This window comes from Branchiostoma lanceolatum, chromosome 17 (genome assembly GCF_035083965.1).
Source record: "Branchiostoma lanceolatum isolate klBraLanc5 chromosome 17, klBraLanc5.hap2, whole genome shotgun sequence".
Classification (NCBI taxonomy): domain Eukaryota; kingdom Metazoa; phylum Chordata; class Leptocardii; order Amphioxiformes; family Branchiostomatidae; genus Branchiostoma; species Branchiostoma lanceolatum.
In genome coordinates, this window is record NC_089738.1 from 13,687,610 (window position 1) to 13,703,549 (window position 15,940).

At 42.5% G+C, this 15,940-nt stretch overlaps 1 protein-coding gene across 2 annotated transcripts in view; it reads left to right on the top strand.

The window, feature by feature from the left end:
• LOC136423217 (dynein axonemal heavy chain 2-like) overlaps positions 1-14,676 on the top strand; it is a 54,688-nt gene extending 40,012 nt beyond the window's left edge. For both annotated transcript variants that reach the window (XM_066411296.1, XM_066411297.1), the window contains 22 exons: positions 331-447; positions 1,056-1,220; positions 1,709-2,050; positions 2,533-2,683; positions 3,040-3,227; positions 3,522-3,616; positions 4,166-4,310; positions 5,355-5,554; positions 5,861-5,987; positions 6,975-7,060; positions 7,409-7,509; positions 7,736-7,941; positions 8,848-8,973; positions 9,378-9,569; positions 10,029-10,220; positions 10,551-10,735; positions 11,313-11,538; positions 11,996-12,109; positions 12,391-12,543; positions 12,844-13,095; positions 13,396-13,546; positions 13,808-14,676. In XM_066411296.1, coding sequence (XP_066267393.1) covers positions 331-447; positions 1,056-1,220; positions 1,709-2,050; positions 2,533-2,683; positions 3,040-3,227; positions 3,522-3,616; positions 4,166-4,310; positions 5,355-5,554; positions 5,861-5,987; positions 6,975-7,060; positions 7,409-7,509; positions 7,736-7,941; positions 8,848-8,973; positions 9,378-9,569; positions 10,029-10,220; positions 10,551-10,735; positions 11,313-11,538; positions 11,996-12,109; positions 12,391-12,543; positions 12,844-13,095; positions 13,396-13,546; positions 13,808-13,962 — 3,669 coding nt within the window. In that variant the 3' untranslated portion in view covers positions 13,963-14,676. The remainder of the gene's footprint in view (positions 1-330; positions 448-1,055; positions 1,221-1,708; positions 2,051-2,532; positions 2,684-3,039; positions 3,228-3,521; positions 3,617-4,165; positions 4,311-5,354; positions 5,555-5,860; positions 5,988-6,974; positions 7,061-7,408; positions 7,510-7,735; positions 7,942-8,847; positions 8,974-9,377; positions 9,570-10,028; positions 10,221-10,550; positions 10,736-11,312; positions 11,539-11,995; positions 12,110-12,390; positions 12,544-12,843; positions 13,096-13,395; positions 13,547-13,807) is intronic.
• Positions 14,677-15,940: the final 1,264 nt, after the last annotated feature.

Genomic DNA, 15,940 nt, shown 5'->3' on the forward strand with positions numbered 1-15,940 from the left:
AAGTTGTTCTGGAACCATTTTGAATCTTGAGTTTGTTGTACAGCAGGGTTTAGAACGCAAAATTACTGTGAACTGTTTAAGGCAAATTTGGGGAGAATCAAAACCAAATGCCTACTAACCTAGTGCAGTTACGGACCAGTGCATGTTAGGCATAGGTGGACATCAGAAACACAACTACTACAATTTTATCTGCACTAAACTGCATAATTCATTGGTAATGCATACAGGGATCTTTTTTGCTGATGTCTAAATTAGCATCATGATATATTAGACAAAGCTCATACAATGTTCAACTGAGTGATAATATTCTGTAAATGTCTGCTGTTACAGGTATATGGGCGTATCTACCGAGTGGTGGAACCCAAGCGTAACAGGCTGAACAATGCCATGTCCCAGCTCAAGGAGAAACAAGCTTCTCTAGCAGAGGCCAAGCGAAGACTGGATGAAGTGAGACTCTAAGTGTTTCATTGTTTGTTAAGAATTTGCAGTGTATTAATGATGAAAGCATTCCTTCTTTTTGCTACATCAGAAATTACTGTTACTAGTATATTTGGCATTTTGTATGACATTGTCATCCATTGCCTTGATTTCAGTCAGTTTCAAGATTGTGATGATCTCTTATTATCATGATTTATATAGCACCTGCATTGGAACTACAGAATGAGATAATTCTCACCTGCCAGGTAGCTCGTGCCACTTGACATGCTTTTCAGCGCCAAGGAGTCAGCTGTGATCATCAGCCAGAGGCCCCTCCTTCACTGGACGTTTTGTCCCTCGTACTCTGGTACGCCCTCAGGATGGGGGAGACGACAGGGAGGACGTCTCCACCCTGCCTCACTGCTGCTCCTTAAGCCTTTCCACTGTTGTACTTTTGCTGTCTCCTTCCCCCAGCCTTTTTCCCTCCTAATCCACAACCAGAAGCTGGATTTCTCCACTTCCTCTGCCATCCTTTTTATAATGTTCTTCTCAATGGCTAGGTCTCTACACAGTCTGGCTAGAGAGGTTCCCGCAAAACCAGTGGCCTCCTGAAAGCTAACCGTTGAATGCTTTTCCAGGTGAACAAGCGTATGGAGGACCTGAAGAGACAGTACGATGAGAAGCTGGCCCAGAAGGAAGAGCTGAGGAAGAAGGCCGAGGAGACAGAGCTGAAACTGGACAGGGCCGGCAAGCTGGTGTCTGGTCTGGCCGGGGAGAAGGTTCGCTGGGAGGCTAATGCGAACGTAAGTTAAGGGGGCACACCCCAGTTTATTTTGGGTCACAGTTCGAGTCTATGCATCCTCAAGTCTACCAGGATCTACTCACTCTCTCTCACTTGCTCACTCACTCACTCACTCACTCACCTGCTCACTCACTCACTCACTTGCTCACTCACTTGCTCACTCACTTGCTCACTCACTCACTCACTCACTCACTCACTCACTCACTCACTCACTCACTCACTCACTCACTCTTCCTCTTGTAGTTCCTCTTGCTGTCAGCTGACTGCTGAAAACGAGAAAAGACTACCTTTTTCCCCTTTTCTATTGTCATAAAGATTAATAGTTTGCTATGACCAAATGAAAATTACTGTTACTGTACTGTTACAGTAGTAGAATTAGTACTGATAGAAATTTGAAGTTGGAATATGGCCTGATATTGGGATTCAGTATGTGTGAAATTTCAATCACTGGTTAGTTTTCAGGTCTGACATTCCTGATTGATTTTTCAGAGCCTGGAGGGCAACATGGGGTACCTTGTAGGGGACTGTCTGATCGCTGCTGCCTTCCTGTCATACGCCGGCCCCTTCCTGTCCGAATATCGTGATGACATGGTCCAAAACATCTGGATCAAAGAGGTGCGGCAGCTCAACGTCCCCTGCAGCCCAGACTTCAGCTTCGCCCAGTTCCTCTCCAAGCCCACCGTGGTGCGCGACTGGAACATCCAAGGGCTGCCTTCCGACGCCTTCTCCACGGAGAACGGGGTGATCGTGTCCCGTGGCCGGCGCTGGCCGCTCATGGTGGACCCACAGGGACAGGCCATCAAGTGGATCAAAAATATGGAAAGGCAGAGGGTATGTCAGATTTTGATCATCTTGTTGTACAGTGTTATGTTGTTTTTATGCTTTTTATATTTCAATTAATAACTGTGTTTTATAAGGCGAGAGAGCTGTAGAATTGATACAATAAATCAGTAAATACAATAAATCCCAGTAAGGGCTGCAAGGTTGATTGAACAATAAATTTTGAATATGGTAAACTTGGTACCAATTTTTTTCAAAGCTTGGCAAGCATTATTTAGAGTCTGTTATATTCTGCAGTTCATCTTAAAGTTGCTAGAAGGTGTAGGCCACACATGCTTTCAAAGAGGCACACAAAGTTTGCCTTTAAAAACATGGAAAGACAGGGAGTCAGTATTGCCCTGCTGAAGGTGACAGACGGTCACTGAAACATCAACTGCTGTAACTCCTTGGTTGTGAATAAAGAGCTTTGATATTTAGCCTTTTACCAACCTGATGAAATCATTCATGAGTTTGGTTTTCTGTTTTCATTCTAGGACCTGAAGATCATCGACCTGCAGCAGCATGACTACCTGCGAACGCTGGAGAACGCTGTACAGTTCGGAACACCTGTGCTGCTGCAGAACGTTCAGGAGGAACTGGACCCCTCTCTCAGCCCCATCCTCAGCAAGTCCATCATCAAAGTCGGTCAGTAAAGAATGATGGACACTTAATATCTGTCATGATATTTGATCCAATCAATGATAATCACTTAACCTTTAGCACACTGAAGTAGCTGTTTGGCACTGTTAGTTCCAGAGTTAGGCAGCAGGGAGAAGTTAAGACATAAAATGACGCCAACAATGGATCAAAATGTGACAAAATGATGCAAATGTAATGTTGAAAATAAGTTGCAAATGTCAATCTGAATATTTTTGCATTCAGAATATTTGCAGTTTTTGCAACAAATTCTACAATACGTACCTTTAAGAAGCAACAAATCTAAGATCAGAGGCATCAGAATTGACACAAAAGTAACACAAATCTGTGGTGTCTTGTCACAGGTGGCCGTTTCCTGATCAGGCTGGGTGACAAGGAGGTTGAGTACAGCCCTGACTTCAAGTTCTACATCACCACCAAGCTCAGTAACCCCCACTACACCCCTGAGATCAGCACCAAGACCACGATCATCAACTTCGCTGTGAAAGAGCAGGGTCTGGAGGCACAGCTGCTGGGCATAGTTGTCAGAAAGGTGAATTTGATTGCACTTTGACAGAACGTATCGTAATAGGTCATGTTTGCATTTGTAAGGACAATTTCCTGAATGTTGTGTAAAAAAAACGTACCCAACGGATAAAATTCTTTCCAGCTCTTATTTCTCCATATTTCAGCCCTCTTTCATGTAAAAAAAAAAGAATTGTCATTCAGCATTAAAAGCACTTTCTTTGAAATTCATTTTAAGCACTTAGAATTCGAATCCATTAAGTTTAAGCTCTTTCAGTATCACAGTGCTTCATTCATAATCGTCTTATTTTTCATCTCTCAGGAACGACCAGAGCTTGAGGAGCAGAAGGACAGCCTGGTGATCAACATCGCTGCCGGGAAGAAGAAACTGAAGGAGTTGGAGGATGAGATCCTCAGGTGGGCAACAGATGCTAGTAGATCACAGAGATGAATTGATGTTCAGCATGTGTAATGATAGAATCCTGTAGTTTTAGCTCTATCAATGAGATTATGTTTACAACAGCTACACAGGGCTACGCAGGTGATGTAAATTTGGGACAGAAAAATTTTCACCCAAAAAATCTGAACTTCTTGACTTAAAATTGACGGAAAGATATTAAGCTTGAAATTAAAAAATGACAGATTTAACAACAAAAATGAACAGCATGGACTCCCAGACAATGAGTCACAGTAACAAGTCAGTTTACCGTTAACCATTGAAAAATGACAGATTTAAACACAAAAATTAACAGTATGGGCTCCCAAACAATGAGTCACAATAGTAAATCAGTTTACCGTTAACCATTGCCAGCCCTCCCGAATTTACCGTTATACATTGCCGGTTCTCCAAGATTTACCTTCAAGTGTTGCCAGGAACCCACACCCCCCTAGCACATCCTCATCTTTAGTTAACACAAACATTGATGAAATAAACCAGACTAAGAGACTGATTTCCACCATTACCAGACTGCTGAATGAGGCCCAGGGCTCCCTCCTGGACGATGAACAGCTGGTGAACACCTTACAGTCGTCCAAGGTCACGTCCGCAGAGGTCGGGGAACAGCTGCAGATCAGTGAGCAGACGGAGATCAAGATCGACGCGGCCAGAGAGGTGGGGACAAACACTCATCCATTTGTTAATCTTATCAGTTACGTTTGTGAAGGTTAGACATCCAGGTAACAAATATTTAAAGAGAATTCAAACTCTACAACTGGATACGAATTCGGAGATTTATTTCCGGACGTTTCGAGTGACATCCATCACTCTTCTTCAGCGTCACTAAAATGAACTAGCAGAACTAACCAGTACTTATATACAATGACTAGAAAAACCGGTTTTACATGGCAAATCACACAGTCATGCAGTCATGCATAAGACGTATTGAAATGTAAAACAAGATCTGGAAGGTTCCTATGGTAAGACAACACCATAGGAACACTATTGTCCTTTGGTTGGGGGGAGGGCGCGGTCCCAGGTTGCCCTCCCCCCAACCAAAGGACAATAGTGTTCCTATGGTGTTGTCTTACCATAGGAACCTTCCAGATCTTGTTTTACATTTCAATACGTCTTATGCATGACTGCATGACTGTGTGATTTGCCATGTAAAACCGGTTTTTCTAGTCATTGTATATAAGTACTGGTTAGTTCTGCTAGTTCATTTTAGTGACGCTGAAGAAGAGTGATGGATGTCACTCGAAACGTCCGGAAATAAATCTCCGAATTCGTATCCAGTTGTAGAGTTTGAATTCTCTTTAAATCTTATCAGTTGTTGATCTGTTTGTTTTTCTAATGTGTGGGCATAAATACGGGTGATTGCAATGATGCAGTGGTAGGCAAAAAGCAGGTAGTGGACTAACTTACTTAGACTTAAAGGCTCTGTGCACGTCATGCGACAAATCAGGCAGTTAGAGAAGTCCAGCAAGTTCTGTCTACAGCCAGTCTCATAGCATCCTTCCATCTCCTTTCACCTGCTAATTCAAATACAAATTCAGTAATTTGATCTGCTCACATCCTTTTACCTACCAGTCAGCGCACAATCACTGAATACCCAGGATGTAAACAAAAACACTCAGTCTGATTGCGCGTATATCTGATCAAGATGCAATATTTTCACAATTTCCATAAAAGCCAACATCTGAAATATTCCATCCACAGGGTTACAGGCCATGTTCCACGCGAGCGTCGATTCTGTTCTTCGTGCTGAACGACATGGGGCGCATCGACCCCATGTACCAGTTCTCCCTGGACGCCTACATCGATCTCTTCGTCATCTCCATCGACAAGAGTCAGCGCAGCCCCAAACTGGAGGAGCGCATCAGTAACCTGAATGAGTACCACACATACGCAGTATACAGGTGGGAAGAGATGCCAACTGTTCTTCATTCTTCATTCTGTTGCTTACTTGGAGACCTTAATTCAAATTGTGGGAAGGTAATCTTGGTTGTGGCTGCAGCCTTCTTTAGGGAAGGGATGTAAAATGAGGGTCCTGTGTTTAAGAAGGTGCCTTGAACACATTATTAAAAGGGGGGAGGGCTGACAACCCCTCCCTGTAAAAATATACCGTCCTACTGAAACAGCAAGAAGACTTGCTGACCTATATGTGCCACTGGACACTACAAGATGAACAGCAAAACTAAATCATTCTGTTCTTATATTTCCAGGTTCACCTGCCGAGGGTTGTTTGAGCGGCACAAGCTGCTCTTCTCCTTCCAGATGTGTGCCAAGATCCTGGAGAATGCTGGGAAACTCAACATGGACGAGTACAACTTCTTCCTCAGGGGTGGAGTGGTCAGTATCATTACTATTATGATAACTGTATTACTCAACAATTGTATATATAACAACATATATGGCAACTTTGAAAAGAAGTCATGGGAAGATTACATGAGAGCTTGACGGAGTGAGTGAGTGTTAACAACAATGTAGGAAACTAGAAAAATCTGTTCAGTCTATAAGAGACTTATATGAATGATGTAGACATTTTGAAACTTACAGACTGAGACTTGTTAGTTGTACAGGCATCAATCGAATTTCTGATGTCTAGGCAGTTTCTCATATACTGTAGTTACAATGCAGAGATTGTCAATATGAACAAGTTTCCGAAAATGCGGCTAGCCATTTGTGAAAGTTAAAACCTTAGGTAACATCTGTGAATACAAATGTCATGTTCCTTCAACCGTACTTCCTTTTGCTCCATCAACACATGCCCATAAAGGTCATTAAAAGGAATAGGTCCAAGTACAGAAGGAGGAGCCTGGTAAGATGTTTTTGTTCAGGTGAAGACTCAGGTGTGAACATGTCTGCATAGTGAACATTTTGATCCCTAGGTGAGCACAGCACAGGTGTCACTTCAACAAGCATTTTAAATTATGACACTCTAAATACAGTCCTTGGTTGTTTTTTTGCATTCTTTTTGCAAAACTCTTCTCTTGAAAAATATCCACAATGAACTGTTTTCAAACACTGAAAATTTAGTTTTTCACTCCCAAACGGGATCCATCTTGGAAGTTAATAAAAGACTTTAAAAGAGCTCAATATTAGATTCTTTATTGTGAATAGTGTACCAAGTTAGCGTGAAGAATGGAATACAGTCTATTTCTTTTTAAATTGGAGGATTTCCCGTATTCTATGGCAAAGCCAAATGCTAGCAAAACTGTTGCGTCACTCCAAAGGATGTGTTATACATAGGTCAATAGTGATCTCACTCAACCTTTTGCTCAAAAGTTGGGTCAAAGTTTCCTGGAAGTTTATGCCAAAGCTGTTGTGTATTTGTAGGTGATGGACCGTGCTGACCAGATGGACAACCCCTGCACAACCTGGCTGGTGGACTCTTCCTGGGACAACATCACTGAACTGGACAAGTTAGTTCTAGTCCTTGTATAAGATCTTTTGTTGATATTTGCTATGCGGTTTTTGCCAAGTTACCATCAAAGTAGAATGATTGACGTTGCCTGTATTGAACAACTCTCCTCTTGTTTTGCTAAAATTTGTCCAAGACGAAATAGATTACCTTAAATGGCCTCCTCAGCACTTTGAAACTACTAAGATTTTACCCTCTGCCAGATTGAGATACTTAAACAATAGCTAAGATAACACAAAAATCATACTAAATGTGAATGTATAAATCATTCAAATAATTATACAGTCATGTCATTATCTTCTTCTTGTAAAAGTATAAATTTATCATGAAAACCTTTGTTCACTTTTAGACTTACCAACTTCCATGGGATCATGACATCCTTTGAGCAGTACCCACGTGATTGGCACATCTGGTACACAGCGTCTGAGCCAGAGAGGTCTCCTCTACCTGGTAAACATGCCACAGCTTTCTTAGTGTATGGGCAAATAACCATAGATCTAAGCCCTGCATCTTTAGCCCCAAGCTTTGTTTCTAACTAAAAGTCCCATTGAATTCTAGTTTACCATAATCAAATGTTTCATATCTTTTGTAGATAGGCTTTATTTACATTACTGGATATCTGTCAAATTTGTTTTTCATATGATGATGGATTATTGACTGTACTGTTTTACCTCAGGTGAATGGGACAATGCCTGCAATGAGTTGCAGCGCATGTTGATCGTCCGCTCCCTCCGTCCTGACCGTGTCTCCTTCTGCGTGACCTCTTTCATCGTGAACAACCTGGGGTCCAAGTTTGTGGAGCCCCCCGTTCTGGACATGAAGGCTGTGGTTGATGACTCCACGACAAAAACACCCCTCATCTTTGTGCTGTCCCCTGGAGTGGTAGGTTCTAGTTTGATTGTTTTGTATCATTTGTTTTTCGGGTCGGACACAACTTAACAGCAATTGTGACTGTATGCTAAATTGAATATCGTAATGAAGTGTGCTGGTGATGCATAAATGCTACCACAAACAGGCATGTTTACCTGAGTGTGGCTAGAGTTCAGCACCAAGGACAAGACTTAGTGTATTTGCCAGTGTGTGGATGGTGTTCAGCACCAAGGACAGGTCTGTTCACATGTGTGTAGATGATGTTCAGCACCAAGGACAGGTGTGTTTACCTGTGTGTGGATGGTGTTCAGCACTAAGGACAGGTCTGTTTACGTGTGGATGCATGGATGGTGTTCAGCACAATGGACAGGCGTGTTTACCTGTATGTGGATGACACTCAGCTCCAGGGACAGGTCTGTTTACCTTTGTGTGATGGTGTTCAGCACTAAGGACAGGTCTGTTTGCTTGTGTGTGGATAGTGTTCAGCACCAAGGACAGGTCTGTTTACCTTTGTGTGGATGGTGTTCAGCACAAAGAACAGGTCTGTTTGCTTGTGTGTGGATAGTTTTCAGCACAAAGAACAGGTCTGTTTGCTTGTGTGTGGATAGTGTTCAGCACCAAGGACAGGTCTGTTTATATTTGTGTGGATGTTGTTTAGCACCAAGGACATGTCTGCTTGCATGTGTGTGGATGGTGTTCAGCATCAAGGATAGGTCTGTTTGCTTGTGAGTGGATAATGTTCGGCACCAAGGACAGGTCTGTTTATCTGTGTGTGGGTGATACTCAACTCCTGGGACAGTTGTGTCAACCTGTGTGTGGATGGTGTTCAGCACTAAGGACAGCTATGTTTAATTGTGTATGCATAGCAGTATGGGTAGGGTGAAATCTGCTACCTCTCAATTTGGATGATGTTTTCAGGACCCGACAAGCAGCCTTCTCCAGCTGGCCGAACAGTCCGGCATGGCCAGCAGGTTCCATGCCCTGTCCCTGGGGCAGGGGCAGGCACCCATCGCCACTCGCATGATCAAGGAGGGAGTCAGAGAGGTAAGGGCTTTGAAGACTCATGCTACATGTGTCTTACCTATTTTCTTCTTCAATTGATCTGTCTATAGTAACTTATATAAGTTTCTTTTCCTTTGTTTGAACAGTTCTTTAATCATATTATCTGTAACTTGATACATTGCAGATACAGCAGTTTTTCTGCCCTTGTCCATACCTAAATTTTTCATACCTTACATTTTACATTACCCTAATAAAGCACACTAAATAAATGTAATCCCTTCCCTGAGTCTATATCCAAGGACTGATACCAAACAATATCACCAGTAATCTATTGGTGCAATGTACAAGTATGCAGACCTAAACCACGCATTTAGGTTTAGGACTGAACCTAGATGAACTGTTCATAACTGAAAATAACTGAATGTAATCATCCGTTCCCTGTCCAGGGCAACTGGGTGTTCCTGGCCAACTGCCACCTGTCCCTCAGCTGGATGCCGCAGCTGGACAAGCTGGTGGAGCAGCTGCAGATCGAGGAGCCCCATCCCGACTTCCGGCTGTGGCTCAGCTCCAGCCCCCACCCCGAGTTCCCCATCTCCATCCTACAGGCCGGCATCAAAATGACCACAGAACCTCCCAAGGTATGGACAATACCTTGTTACCTCTATGAAAACAGAGGTTTTATATTCAATCTTTCTTTGTTTTGATTCACATCCGCAGTTATGTGGACATTGTCTTTGTATCTGGCAACGTGTAAGGCAGAAGTGGTGTAATAGGATACTTGGAGAATTAGAAGAATGGCTTGGCTTGGGTCCAATGGTGTAGTAGCTGAGAGCCAGGATGACTCATGGCTACACCCACACAGTAATGTCAGACCAGCTTGAAAGTTCATCTGATCATATCATGAAAGTTCATCCGAGCTGAGTAGGTAAATTACATAATGAAAGAATAAACTATTCTCCCACTCAATAAATATCATCGGAATTTTCGACCGAATCTCTCGGTCTCCTTCAGCTATCTGACCCAATTGCTGTAGACATGTAATGTCAAGTTGTTAGGGGTATCCACTTACAGCTTGTTTGCTGCTGTCTTCTCTATAGGGTCTGAAGGCCAACATGAAGCGTCTGTACAACCTGATCACGGAGCAGCAGTTTTCCCGCTGCCACAAGCAGGACAAGTACAAGAAGCTGTTATTTGGGCTCTGCTTCTTCCACTCCATCCTTCTGGAGCGGCGCAAGTTCCTCCAGCTGGGCTGGAACATCATCTATGGCTTCAACGACTCCGACTTTGAGGTGAGATCTACACCTTGTACTTTTACTTACTTGTTCTTGCGAAAGGTTTTTGGATTGTTCCTTTGTGTTCGTCTTGCAAAACTAGGCTGCAAACCCTGACAAAACCCGACACTCTGCTGTCACTTTGTGGCCATCTGTCATTAGACTTTAAAATGCATATAATTTTGTCAGTTAATATGTTAACGGTGAATTCAAGGTAACAAATGACGCCCCCCTCAGTGTTGTACAACAGCGTCCTGTCAAGTAATAACTGACAGCCCAGCTGCTAAGCTGAGGACTGGGGCTATGCATAGAAGAAAAAAATTGAAAATGTGTCTTGCCACATATCAGGTGTCTGAGAATCTGCTGAGTATCTATCTGGATGAGTACGACGAGACTCCATGGGACGCCCTGAAGTACCTGATCGCGGGGGTGAACTACGGAGGCCACATCACCGACGACTTCGACCGAAGGCTGCTCATGACGTACATTGCGGACGTCTTCAGCGACGCTGCCGTGTCCGCTCCATTCCACAAGTCAGTCTCTGTCTTAACATTCACTACTGCAGTTGATCAGTGCTATGTACAATATTTAGCATGAAAGTTCATCTGAGTTGGTAAAGTACATAATGAGAAGTAAACTGTTATCCAACTTAAGAGATTTCATTCACCGGAATTTTCAACCGAATCACGTGTTTCGGTTGAAAAGTCCGGTGAGTTAAATCTCTTGAGTTGGATAACAGTTTATTTCTCATTATGTAAATTACACTGATTGATGGTATTTGATACAAGACTTAGTCACCTTGCTAAGGCCCCATTCCACTAGATGGTGGCCTAGCTGTGATGTAAGTTAGATTTGTGTAACCCTTGACTTCATAATTGAAAAATCATGCAAAATGTATGAGTGAAAAGACAACAGAACACACCAAAAAATTCTTCAAAGTCTTTTATCTTTAAAAATATGTTGAGTGATCTGTAAATTTGAAGGTTGCAGCACTATCGCAGCATGGTCGCCGCCCAATTGGAATGGGGCGTAAGAAAACTTTTTTGCAAAACATTGCCACATCTACTTAATATAAGATTAGTTTGATAACCTCTCGCACACTCCTCCCAGGTTGTCCAGCCTTCCCACCTACTACATCCCTAAGGACGGCCCTCTGCAGACCTACAAGGAGTACATCAGCATGTTACCTGGCGTGGACCACCCCGAGGCCTTCGGACAGCATCCAAACGCTGACATTGCCAGCCAGATCACCGAGACGCGCACGCTGTTCGAAACTCTGCTGTCGCTGGTGCCACAAGTGTCGGCCGGAGGGAAGGGAGAGAGCAAGGAGGACAAGGTAGGGATTTGGTTTGAAATTTCTAGTCTTTGTACTAACTTAAAGATATTATGGAATGAAAAACAGAAAACGGCAAATGCAACTTTGTTCTTGTAATTGTTTCAAAAATGAATCACATGTATCAGTATTGTCCAGTATAATCACTTTACTGTGTATTATAGAAAAGCTTTATACTGTAGATACTTTTAAGTCCCTGGTGGTGATTTAATTTCACAGTAGGGAGAAAATAGAGTGTATGGCACTATAGTCACATACTGTTAGTACAGTAATGGAAACACCAGTTTTATTACATTGAGTGAGCTTCCACACCTAACTCCAGGCATTGTTTAAAGTTATCAAGTAAGGATGCCACTTGAACGATGAATAAATATTCCTTTGTTGTACAGTTATGATCTACTGATTGTGAAGATAGAAGCCCTTAGATGTAACAGAATGCCATTCCTGTGTGCCCTTGTAGGTTCTCCAGCTTGCGGCTGATGTCCTAGGGAAGATCCCAGAGAACATCGACTACGAAGGCACAGCCAAGATCCTGGACGGAGACAACGCACCACTCAATGTTGTCCTGCTACAGGTATAGGATGCTAATGTAAAATCATTCATATACATGTAGATTGATAGTCGCTGTACTTTTGCTGTGTCAATAAAGATTGCTATAAAATCAAACATAATCTACCTTTTAAGAACATTAAAGAGAGGGACACGTGGGAAGACTTATGATCCAAATGCAAGTTTGTAGTGACGTTTTGCCATAGGTTGCCATAGTTACATCAGTGTGAGTGACTATAGCTAACAATGCATCTAGGCTACAGTTTATTCTCACCAAGATGCTAACACAGCCAATTTCTGTTTCAGGAAATCCAACGGTACAATGCCCTGTTGGAGGTCATGCGTAAGTCTCTGGTTGAACTTGAGAAGGGAATCAAGGGCATCGTGGTGATGTCCAGTGACCTTGAAGAGACCTTCAACTGTATCTTTGCGGCCACTGTACCGCCTATGTGGGAATTTGTAAGTACTAATAATATATTTTTTCATATCTGACAGTGATATTGAAGTCCAAACAACAATGCAAAAAATTTCAGTCTAATGCTTCTTTCCTTAATTTTGTATTTTTGTCAGAAATATCATGTGGAATATTTATAAAGAGCTTTTAAGAAAGAAATTTAATATGATAACAAGCAAGTGCTACCCACATACAAAATAATCAATTCTCGTGTTAGCAGAGACTCACACACACACACACGAACACGCGCTACCGAAAACATGACCTTCTTGGCGAAGGTAATCAAACATTCACCACCTCTTCAGGCCTATCCCTCCATGAAGCCTCTGGCTGCCTGGACTCGTGACCTGCTGCAGAGGGTGGAGCAGTTTGCCAAGTGGGCGGAGACGGCCCACCCACCCGTCATCTTCTGGATGGCCGGCTTCACCTTCCCTACGGGCTTCCTCACCGCGGTTCTGCAGACGTCCGCACGACAGAACAGCGTGTCTGTGGACTCCCTGTCCTGGGAGTTTGTGGTGTCGACTGTGGATGACAACAACATCACTGGGGCACCAAAGGTAAGGGTCGAGGATGTCAGTCTCCAACAAGAACATGCCAAGTCTTGAATTCAGAATGCTCCTCTCTTGCATTCTCGCACATGTGATAGGTCAGGCAGGTTCTCGTGTGTTCTGTCATGTGCCCGTTGGTACCAAGCCTCGAGACAATTTCCTTGTATGAAGCTGAGTCCTATTTGACTATCTAAAATTGTCTTCACTTGATTTGCATGTCAGTTCATATATACTAATATAGTTTGCAGTTAAAACCCTACTGATCACAGTTTTCTTCTTATATTGATATAATGTTGCTGTTGTCTACAGGACGGTGTGTGGGTGAAAGGTCTGTACCTGGAGGGGGCAGGCTGGGACAAGAAGAACGCATGTCTGGTGGAGGCTGAGCCCATGCAGCTGGTCTGCTCCATCCCAACCATCCACTTCAAACCAGTGGAAAACAAGAAGAAGAGCAGCAAAGGTAGGAGAACCTTCTACGTTTTGAAATGTAAAGAGAATTCAGTTTGCAGTTCTGGGATAAAATGGCATCAGATAAGATAATTATTGACTGTAAAGGGAAAGGGCTAGCGACCCCTCCCTTTAAATATATACCCTGCCACTGAAAAAAATATACCTGCCACTGAAACAGCAAGGCCACTAGGCACGACAAGGGTCTATACGAACGAACAGCTTGTTACACGCTGATAATCTCTAACAATGCCATTGTGCCTCCTTCTTACAGGTATCTATGCGTGCCCGTGCTACTACTTCCCCAACCGTGCGGGTGCCGCCGGGCGTGCGTCGTTCGTTGTTGCTGTTGACCTGAAGACTGGGGCCATGCCTCCAGACCACTGGACCAAGAGAGGATCTGCACTTCTCATGAGTTTGGACCACTAGTTTCAGACTCAAGAAAAAATAGGAGTTATTTAAAAATTAATGCATTCAGAGCAATGTGAAACTGAGTTTGAACACTTTTGCTTTGGTTTTGTTTCTTTGAGGAATACTTCAAGACAAATCAGAGAAACTGCAAAGTTTGACTGTGAGCCCAAGTGTTGTTGTTTTTTCCATTTGCTTGAAGCAATTTGTGGGAATTTTGGTTGGGATTTGTGTTATTGAAAGTATGCGTTAACTGTTGGTGGGTACATAAGATAATGTTTTAAATGACCTGTTCTTTCATATGTCAAATATAGTGTTGTCAATACAATGTTTACAAATGGTGTGGTATCACTATATTTGTGTCACTATACCCAGAGTGCCTTAAGATATACAATGTACTATGCAACTTGCAAGCTGCTAGTACTTGAAGAACTTGAAAAACAATGTCCAAGTTTATAGAATCCACAGAGAAGAATTCTATTGCAACTTCAAATAAATGTATCAATATCTATTTGATTGTATAGTTTGTGTCACAACAGATTTTCTATAGAAGAATTACAAAGAAAGTCAAATATTTTCACTAGATGTACATTTCCACTTTTTCTGATGTTATGTATATTGCTCACAAAGTTATTTTCGTCCACAAACAAGCTCTATTTTCTGTATATTTCTGATTTGTCAAAAATGATGTGAATGTAGTATTTTGATGTAGAAAATAAATCACTGGAGAATTTACACAGAAGGCTTGATGTCTCATTTGAAATATGTCTAGTCTCTTGTTCATTTATGACTGAATCAGCATGATTTGCAAGGGCTAGATGAGATATCCAAAGGGCCAACCAGCATCCACTAGGTCACCGGAGTCCTATTGAATACAGGTTAGCACTTTGGATACTGCATTGTCAACGATAGATCTACTTGGAGATTACATTTTACGCACCATGAAAAGTTATCACGTTTGGTGCTAAATCGATTGCCAAAAGCTCAAATTTTTAACACAGCATTCAGGTTTCATGTAAGCACTCCCTTGAGAATTAAGACTACAAGCAAAACACCATGTTTACGCTTCATTAACACAATAAAGGGGCGTGACGATCTCTAGATATGATTGAAAGAACGTTAACGTAGCCTGTGATTAAATAACACCTAGTGCTTCAAACCAACAAGAACTCTTCATTACATTTAGTAGCACTCAAGGACAAAACTTCCATGGAGGACAAGTGTCAGTGTGGAGTCACATATCACATACAAGGTCAAAACATCAAAGTCCCCTGCAAGGAGACGTACAATGGAGAGACTGAAAGTTTGTTGCCCAGCGACTGATGTTTGAGGGTGTGTTTTTTTTCAGACGACTCAAATAAAGGAATGGGCACAACAAGGTGACAAAGTACTCAAAGTTTGGGAGAACGTGATATAAGCACCCACACCCGACCAGAAAGACTACTCGGACAACCGTTGAAGATGAATGAAATAAAAAGAGTTCTTGCAAAGATCAATATTTTACCACTGAAATCTTTTGAAATGGACAATTTCCAAACACTGCCACCCCTGAAATAGGACGCGGATAGAAAAGGAGCAAACCTGAGATTGCGAAATCGTTTCATTGATTCCATAAACTCACGGGTTAAGGGCATGTCTTGTGAGTTTATTGTGGGGAACAAAGATATGCTAGCCTGATGTCCAAATCGTGATTTGTAGCTCCCGAGTCTCTTCAGTCCTCTCCGCAAGTATTATTTGGTAGTAAGAGCTCGAGAATTCTTGCACTGTCAGGGAAATATGATAAAGTTCCTTCCTATTTTGAGGGAAAGCCTCGGCCTTGATTTTAGCCGGTAACATAGAATAGTGTTGTCGGTACCCCCGTTAGTCGAGGACAATTAATGCCGCTCTGATTGTTGTATATTGGGTAGAGGAGTCCATGATGGGAAACCCGAAGCTGCAAACTGGACTGAAAGACTGTCATTCAAGCCGAACCAGACTTAACCTTCTGACTGTAATACAG